General features: G+C 54.7%; 1 protein-coding gene across 1 annotated transcript in view; it reads left to right on the forward strand.

The window, feature by feature from the left end:
* The window catches only part of TRANK1 (tetratricopeptide repeat and ankyrin repeat containing 1), a 96,789-nt gene extending 87,824 nt beyond the window's left edge, over nucleotides 1-8,965 (forward strand). Inside the window, exons 22-24 of the mRNA XM_045856592.1 lie at nucleotides 2,267-5,310; nucleotides 6,150-6,248; nucleotides 7,406-8,965. Of these exons, the coding sequence (XP_045712548.1) occupies nucleotides 2,267-5,310; nucleotides 6,150-6,248; nucleotides 7,406-7,506 (3,244 nt within the window). The 3' untranslated portion in view covers nucleotides 7,507-8,965. The remainder of the gene's footprint in view (nucleotides 1-2,266; nucleotides 5,311-6,149; nucleotides 6,249-7,405) is intronic.
* The last annotated feature ends 411 nt before the right edge of the window (nucleotides 8,966-9,376 follow it).

Consider the following 9,376-nt stretch of genomic DNA (forward strand, 5'->3'; position numbering starts at 1 on the left):
TATGTGCACGTACCCTCAGTTGTCGGGCACATCCATTTCCTACATGCCCCGGTGGAGGCCTCCTTGAGCCTTTGGCCTGGTTGACACTCCAAAGGGATGTGGAGATGGGAGGGGCCACAGGCTGGCGAGGGATCTAGAAGCAGTGTATGGCTGATGCCCCCGGAGATCTGGCGGTGAGAGACAACTCGGAGCGGTACCCACTGTTCTGCGTTTCTGCTCAGCAGCGATTTGTGTCCCGGAAACAATAGGCCCTGGGTTGGTTCTCTCTATCTTTTTCACTTTGTAGCAAATGATGCATGTGATGAAATGAACATAATTGATCTTCAAACTTTAGATTTTAATTTTTAAATTTGCTTTTATTAAAGTATAGCCAGTATTCAAAAACAAGTGCACATCATTTTCACCGCAGATACACTTGCATAGCCAGCACCTAGACAAAGAAATCGAGTTTTACTTTTGGAAATGGAAAAGCAGGCATCCTGTGCCGTGGCTGGTAACGGAGCATGTCCCTCTACGCAGGCCTTTGATGCCATTATGGACACGATCTACAAACCGTTGTGTGTTGACCAGCCCAGAATGCCATGACGAATTGCCATAGATCAGGCAGCTTCCACAAAAGGAATTTGAGGCTAGAAGTCCAAGATCGAGGCTCTGTCCAAATGGGTCACTGATAAGAGCTCTCCCCCTGGCTTGTAAATGACTGACTGCCTTCTCACTGTCCGAAGGTGCCTTTTCTGTGGTGCTTACCCATGCAGGGAGGGGGCGGGGGAGTGCACTCAGTCTGCCGGATCTCCTCCTATGAGGACAGAGTCCTATCGGATCAGGACTCGACTCTTGTGACCTCATTCAGTCTTAATTACTTGCTCGGAGGGCTTGTCTCCAAATACAGCCACACGGGGGATTCAGGCTTCCACACAGGAATTCACGGGGACACGAACTGTCAGTCCATAACAGGTGCCAGCTGTGACGTTACCGGGCACCCCCTTGTCGGGGTGCTGTGCAGCGGTGCTGTGAGTGATGGCCCAGGCCAACTCCCTTGTAAGTTCATAAGACAAAACCGATGGAGAGTTGTTTTTTTATACTTTCAACTATTCATTTACCCCTCTGTTCTCACTTTTGCAGAGGAGCATTGAATAATCATAGATTATTCATATAGATTATTCATAGATTTTCCCCTGCCGCGTTTTTTTCCAGTTTCCAATGACCTTGTTTCTTTTCGTCAGCTTTATTGGGTGCACAGCTGAGTTTTTAGTGAAGGGTGGAGTGCACATCTAAGGGTTGTCTGCGTGGCTGGAACCTCTAGCTGGGTGCACCCGAGTGTCCTTTGAACGTCGGGCACTCTGGGTATGGAGTTCAACTGCTCCATGGCCTGCCTCAGGATACACCGAGGACGTTTTAGACTTGAAATACCCAGGCAGTTCCTTCAACTTGCTAAAAATACTCCCGACCCTGCCAGCCAGTGCTCTCGTGACCAGGGCATTCCCTTCCCTCCTCTTCATTTCCACCCCTTCCCGGGGGCCTGTGACACTAGGGTACCTGTGACACTAGGAAACCTGAGGTTTGTAGGGTGACCTGGGGCATCGTGGGGTCCCTGGGCGCTTTTCTCTGGTCGTGAGGAAGTATTTTGTCCTAGGGAAGTTCAAAAGTAAGCATGTTTTATTGGATTGTTCCAATGCCTTGGAAATTGGCGGTGTGGGACACACACCAGCTGTGATTGGTGGAGTAAAAGGGAGCCCTTCAGAGCATCATCAGTCTCGCACTAATGCAGCCCCACACGCACCTGACAAAGAGAGACAGCATGGGCTGGCCAATCAGAGGAAGACTAATGTGACCACTGGTGCACACAGCCGCCCTCCGCACCCTCTCTCAGTGCGTACACATCACGCTGAACGGGCTGTGCACCGAAAGGGTGACCGTGCCTTCACGAAAGCTGAAGGGCTTTCTCTTTCAAGGGCAGTTTTGGCCACGCTTCACTTTTGTCCTAGAGGCTGACTTTCAAACTCCCCTCCCACTTGCCTAGGTTGCCACTCTTGCTATATTTCCCCAATTAAACACTCCAATGCTCAGTGCCTTTGGAGAATCAAGAATTCATGTTCTCATTGCAAAATGAAGCATTTATGAAGAAGCTGCGTAAGTTGAGGTCCAATTTTGCATCAATGCATGTCTACACGTGGGCATTTTATTGAAGTTGCTTTGCGCTGTACTTTGGAGGAATGGCTCTGTCGGTGGGGTGACGAGCTATCATTTGGGTCCTCTTTCGTTGCAGGTACGAAGAAATGCTAAGGGCCAAGGCCCTTCCCGTCGCCAAGCTCTCCTATTCAGCCAGCCAGTTCTACTTGGAGGCTGCAGCGAAGTACCTGAGCGCAAATAAGATCAAGGAGATGATGGCTGTCCTCTCGAAGATAGACATAGACGACCAGCTGGTGTTCCTGAAGTCTCGGAAGCGGCTCGCAGAAGCCGCTGACCTGCTGAATAGGGAGGGGCGGAGAGAGGAGGCTGCCCTGCTGATGAAGCAGCACGGCTGCCTCCTGGAGGCTGCCCAGCTCACTGCTGACAAGAACTTCCAGGCCTCGTGTCTGCTGGAGGCTGCCCGCCTCAACGTGGCCAGGGGTCTGGATGTGGAGCACACCAGGGCCATTCTGGAAGAAGCCCTGGAGCTCTGCAATCAGACCAGCCAGCTGTCCGGCATCGCCGAGGCCCAGTTCCTGCTGGGGGTGATCCTGAAAGACTTTCAGAAGCTCAAGGATGCCTTCTTCAGGTTTGACGCTCTCAACCACTCAGCTGGCGTGGTGGAGGCCCTCTACGAAGCCACCAACCACTGTGAGGCTGACCCTCAGAAGGTTCTGGCCCTGGCTTCGGGGGGCTTGGTGGTCCTCCTCAATTTGGTCAAGGCCCTCGAAAGAGTAACCAACAATGCCGAGAAGGATATGGTCAAATCTTGCTTTGAGTTCTTTGGGATTTCGCAAGTGGACGCCAAGTATTGCCAGATAGCTGAGAACGACCCTGGACCCGTATTAAAAATAATTATTGACCTGGATTCGAACTTGAGAGAGAAGAAGACAAAAGACCATTTCAAGATAACGACCAACCAAGTGAAACTGGCCCTGAACAAACACCTCTTGAGCAGGCTGTGCCAGATCACGCAGAGCCTGCTTGGGAAGGCCTACCCGGGCATCTGCAGGAGGTTTATCGTTGGCTTAATATGTAAGGATGAGAAGTGTGAAGATTACCACAGACCCCTGCGGCGTTGTGAGGCCAAGTGTTTGGTTCAGTCAAAAATGTACCGGGTCGCAATCAATGGGCTGCTTTTGGAAGCCAAAAAAATCTTCCCTAAATTCTTCGCTGAAGAACTTAAAGGCATCGACAATATCTTGTCTGCAGATGTGTATAGCCATTGCAAATCCTTCCTGAACGTCCTCTTCCCTAAGCATTTCCACCAGCGCGTGTTGTCGGAAAACCCCGCGGCGTGCAAAGAAATCTTCAGACCCATTTACAAGTCATTCCGACCCTACAGGTTTGCTCTGAAGGAGTACATCTGTTTTCTGTTTCAAAACGAAAGGGCGAGGAACCGCCGCGAGTCGACAGACCTGTGGCTGAGCGCCATGCAGGCTTTCCTGCTCTCTTCCAACTACCCGGAGGAGTTTGAGAAGCTGCTGCACCAGGAGGAAGACAACTACCATAAGGAACTCAAGGCTCTCGAGTCGGAAAAAGAGGAAAGGAGCAGGGGGAGGGGCAGCCGGGGGAAGGGAGCAGAAGGGAAATTCGGCATGCTGGCGCCCAACAAGGATGACGAGAGCGCCGAGAAGACTCACGTGTGCTTCATCCGGCTGCTGGAGAATTGCATCAACCAGCTCTACGTGCACAGGAGCCCAGAGAACTTCAAGCGGTTCTTCTTCCGCTTCATGAACGTCCTCGTCAAGAGGTGTAAAGAGCCGCTCATCCCCAGCATCGGAAACACAGTGGCCCTGCTGGAGTTCCAGTTCGTGCACTGCGGGGCGGTGCTGGCCCGCCTCCGGAAGAACGCCGTCCTGTGCCTCCCCAAGAGCTACATCGCGCTCTTGCACTACTGGGAGTTTCTGTTCAGCAGGAAGGACAAGGAGCTCCGAGGCGTGTTCTCCATCATTCAGGAGTACAAGCCGAAGGATGTGACGAGGGCCATCCAGGACTTCCGGTTCCACCTGTCCTACCTCGTCAAGGTGCTGTGCGGCTCCGAGAACGTGCACTTCAATGTCCTGCTCGACGCCTTTGAGGACATAGACTACGTGGTCTCCGGCGAGGCGGAGCGGACCCTGGTGCTGTGCTTGGTGATGCTGGTGAATGCCGAGGAGGTCCTGCTGTCGTTCTGCAAACCGCTGCTGTACAGCCACTTCCAGGGGATCGAGAAGAGGCTGCAGGTGATGAGCGAGGAGTACCCGGACCAGGTTCCCGAGAGGCTCTGGAAGGTGGTGAGGCAGGTGTTGGTGGCGGCTGATGTGAAGTCTGTGGCCGAGGCGCTGCAGGACCTGCTCTTCGAGAGGGACGAGGAGTTCCTGATGGACTGCCACTGGTGGTGGGACAGTGGCCACACCAAAGGGGTCCACGGCCTCTATCACGAGGAGGTCAAACTCAACCGTCTGCTCTGTGTGGCCCCCGTGGACTACTTTTCCGACCCAGAGTGTGAGTTCGGTCAGGACGAGGCGGAGGAACTGGCCTCAGATGACCGGGACCCCCTCCTCGCCACCATCCTGTCCCAGAAGCAGCGGAAGGCTTCCATCCAGCGCAAGCTGAGGCGAGCGTGCCTGGTGGTGTCCCTGTGCATCAGCTGGCGGAGAAGGGTGGGTGCGCAGGCGGGGTGCCCCCTGGAAGAGCCCGGGGAGCCCGGGACCGGGATCTTCAAAAAGGCCGACGTCGACAGGACCCAGTGCGACCTGTGCGGAGTGAAGTTCACGCAGGGCCCTGAGAACTACTTCAGCCCCAGTGAAGCCTTTGAGGGGGAGACTTCAGAGGCTGCGGCCCTTTCTGGGGCTGAGCCAGACGACGAGGAGGATCAGGAGAAGAACGGCGAGTCTTATGAGCACCACCTCCTCCTGGAAGGGCACCAGCGGCAGCAGGCGGCCTACCAGAAGTACTCTGACTTTTTCCAGGAGAGGGTGGACCCGGCCATCGCTGAAGGCAGGCTGGTGGTGCAGGACATCGAGCAGAGCGTCTGGATCCGCAATCACCGGGGCCCCAAAGAGCACGGCCACATGCTGCAGCGGAAGGTGCAGGAGAACATCAGGAAGGTCTCGGACGCGGTGGAGGACCTCTACAGGCAGAAGGCTTGGGCTGGCGGTAAGGGGTCCGAGGGAGTGGGGGCTCAGGGGGCGGCCGAACCTGGGCTTGAGAACGCACAGCAGAGTCGAGTCCTGTGTGTTCTGAGGTCCGGCTCGGGGCGACAGAACTGGGCATCTGCAGAAACACCCGCGAGGACTGTGTGTCCTCAGATCAGAGCAAAGCCCCATTCCCACGTCCTGACTGCCTTGAGCCAGGACGGGTCCCCTGGCCGCGTAGACAAGAAAAGGGCTTGCCAGCTAGTTCTATGGAGATGGTACAGGGAGAATGTTTCAAGTCTTGAGGAAACTCTTTAAGCTTCTGATTCATTCAGGGAGCATTCCTGGAGTGCCCACTCTGTACTAAGATCTGGCGGTGCGCAGCTGAGCTCTTCCTTTGAGGAGGGTCCTCATACCATACCCAGCGTGACCCGCCAATGCTAAGAATTCTAACGTGGTCTTTGAATCAGATTTCCTCCAGCTTCCTTATTAGCAACTTCTTGGCAACAGTCAGTGGAAGTTATGTCACGTATAAAATTAGTGAGATTGCGTATTTTAGAATCATTCTGTAATTCAGACACTGCCGCTTAAGGTTTAGTGACGCTTTGTGCAAAGCTTCCATGAAAGGCTTGCTATTGGCAGTCTCTGCGGACTCATGGGCATGGTGTCCAGCTAGCATTTTGTCGTGGTTTGTGCTCCTGGCCGCAGAGGGCAGCTGTGGGTCCTTACCCCATCATCCTCCTCAGGGGAAGTGCAGAGACACGGTCTTGGGAGGTGGGGGGCTTTGGCTCTAGTCCTGGGTGTCTGAGGCCCAACGGTGGCCCCTTCCCTAAGAGCCCTCACGTTCTTTGGTTCCCACAGCGGAGGAGGTGATGACCCGGCTCATCGGCGTTCTCATCCCCTTAGTCGAGGAGGCGAGGGAGTGGCTGAAGAAAAAAGAATTCCACTTAAAGGAGGACGGTAAGGAGTCCTTTATCCTAGGACGATGCTCTGGGTCCTGTGGTTCTTGGTGCTGCTGACTGTCAGGTCAGACCGAAGGGGGGGCTGCCTGTGATGTCAGTGGTGAATGCCCCCTGTCTCAGGGCATCGCCCTGCGGAGTCAGATTATAACCACACAGGATCCGAGTTTCTCCGTCGGACTCGGGGTTGGGGGGGGAGTCATTCTGGGGGTAGGTTAGTTCCTTTTTCATAAAATCTCTTTTGTCGCTCAAGTGCCATTATCAGTGACGTTCAGTCACTACTCGCGCTCAAAACAGTGGCCCCCAAGGATACCCCAAGTATTGCAAAGCCCTTTTCTGACCAAGTGGGTGGCATGCAAGCTAGTGACTATGGGTTGGGTTTTTAGTGTGTATCAGTATGGTTCTAGGCTTGGGGATATAAAACAAAGACATTTGTGAACAAAACAAAATCACTGGGGCCACTCGCATGCATCTTCCTGCAGAACATTAAAAGCTTGTGCAGAGTGACTAGGTTTCTCTCCTGATGGAATTACCCTGCCAAGTTCTGTTTTTTTCTGGAAAGGCCTCTCTCCTGTCCACCCCAGCGGCTGCCCCTCCCTGCCCGACATCACTCCTTCTTACTCTGAGTATTTCGCTCACCCCGGGTTGCCCTCCCATGATTCCTTTAAACCCAAATGCCACAGGAAAATCCCGACCCCCAGAGCTGGGGAAAATCGGAGGGGACTTGGGACAACCGCCTGTGCCGATAAAAAATCTGGGACTACGACTTTTTTTTGTTTCAAAAGGAAGGTAACTGATAGATCCACTCACGTCTGTGGCTGAGTTTACGTTTTGTTTGATTTCTTTCCTGTAAAGGGCCTCTAACCAAAGGCCAGAGGAGCCAGCCTGTAGGAGAAGTGAATTCTAGAGAAGAGGTTGACTGTGGGTCAACCTCTTGGCTCATCCTGGGGAGCAGCACCAGTACTCGGAGAAAAATCCTCACTCTCTGGCCGCTGGTGGAAGGGAGGCCTTTCCCCCTTTAATTTAAAATATCAATTACAGAGACATTCGGTTTCACTAGGATGTTATATTTTGCATTGGAGTGGGGGGAGACAGGGGAAATCACCATTTTGCACATTGTTTCTTTTTTTTTTGTTCGTTTGTTTGCTCTTCTAACAGGTATTGGTCAGGAAGATGACTATGAAAATGAAGTTGAGGACTTCTTTGAGCTCCGTCCCAGAAACCGTCCTCGGAAAGGTGGAAAGCAAAGAAAATACTAAGGTCCACACAGCCGCCTAAACCTTCCGAGCATTCCGTCCTGACTCCGAATTCCGAGTGCTGGGGCAGAAGAGAAAAGAATGCCAAGGAGCTTAAACGCGCAGGGGAGTCCAGCAGCCTCTTTGCTTTGGTTCTTCTCCCTTCTCTTTCCCTGGTGGCTTAGGATCTGCCCGCAACTCAGAGTGGGCCCTCTCGTGCTTTCCCGGTTCAAGCCCAGAGGCATCAGTTCCCCTGGCACTCGTTGTTACGTGAGAGCAGTCACCACTGTGGGGGACCTCGGGACTCCTCACCCTGAAGCCTCCAAGTTCTCTGGCCCCGAAACCTTCAGGACACGCGTCCTAGGAGGGACGCCCCTCACCGCAGAGGCGCCGCTGCCCCGGGCCGGGCGATCCCCCCTCGGGTTCGCTCACCTCCTTCCGCACGGCCACACCGAGAGCCGCGTGTGCCTGGGACTGCGTGGGTCCCACCGCCGCCGGCCACCCCTGACCCCCAGCCCCACTCTGGTCATCTCTGAGCCTACTCGTAGCGTAGTGTGTTTCATTACATACATTAGTCTCTTCTCTCTGTGGCAACTTTTCTGTCCTCCTTCCCCCTGCCACCCCCATCCTCAGCTACCTGTGCCAGTCACAGTTAGACTACCTCAGAATGTAGTCAAGAATGACCCTCCCACCCCACGCCACCAGTGTCCTTCGGGGGCCAGCTGCAGGACCTTCCCCCGAGGGGGACAGGCTGGGGGATGTTGCCGGGGGCCTCCCGGCCTGCCTTGCCAAGGCGGTCCTTGGTGGCGGTACAGACATTCCCAGAAGTGTTTTGTATGTAGCTCTGTACGTCTCGTCTGCCCGGTCCCCCCTGACACGTCTGTCATCCTGGCTTAGGCTGACATTCGGACGAGTCTTCTCCCGCTGAGCTCACCGGGGTGGGACGGGGGCCTGCAGCGGTGCAGGCCGGGGACAGGCGGACAGAGGAGGAACCAGTGGTCCAGTGCCAGTGCGTAGGGACAGGGCTGCGGGTCGCTGCCGGGGGCTGGTGGGTGCCTGGGGGTGGGGTGGGGGGGCTGGGTCTCTGCAGGAGGCCGCTGCCTTCTGCCCCCACCCCACCGGGCCCGCGGCCATCCGTGGGGTCCCCTCTTGCGATTACTGCCCCCCGTTTCCCCAGCCCCTCCGTGCAGCCCAAATGAAAGGTCAGGTCCCCCCCGCCCCGCCCTCCATTGTCTGCCATCACAACAGAACCCAGTCTCCCCACGTGCTGCTCCTTGTCTTCACTGTCTTTCTAGATGGCTCTGTTTCCTTGGAATGTTTGTTTCTAATTTTTATTAGTTACGTTTCCAGTTTCTACTCCAGGTTTTTTTTTTTTTTAAATGAACTTCACTTGCCAGAAAAGAAGAAACAGAAAAAAAAAAAAACAACCCTATCAAATCTTGCTGTATGATCACATTTTTATAAAGTTAAATCATTTCTCTTACATGCCGCTGTCCGTGTGTTTATTTCCAGGCTCCCCTCAGAGAGGAAAGGGGTCAGTCTTGGGGGCAGGTCTTGCTGGCCAGCAGGCGGACGCTGACCAGCACAGAGCGTGCCGGGCCCCTGAAGGTAACGGGGGCCGAGGGAAGCACGGCCCGGGCCTTGGAGCCGGTCACAGTGGCTCTTTCCCACCTGGGTGCTCCCGGGCACGTGCGTGGCGTGGGCCATACAGTTTCGTCGGAGCCGTCTGTGGGGACTGCCCCCTAACAAGAACACTGTCCTGGGAGGCAAGGGACCTGGATCCTCATCCTTGTCCTGCCCCCAGTGAGCCATGTCACCTGGGGTGAGTCACATCCATCAACACTCCCTGCGCCTACACGCGGCACCACCCTTGGGGGCTCGTGAGCTGGTGAGG

Source organism: Phyllostomus hastatus, unplaced genomic scaffold (assembly GCF_019186645.2).
Source record: "Phyllostomus hastatus isolate PE091 unplaced genomic scaffold, TTU_PhHast_1.1 phas_scaffold_129, whole genome shotgun sequence".
Lineage (NCBI taxonomy): Eukaryota > Metazoa > Chordata > Mammalia > Chiroptera > Phyllostomidae > Phyllostomus > Phyllostomus hastatus.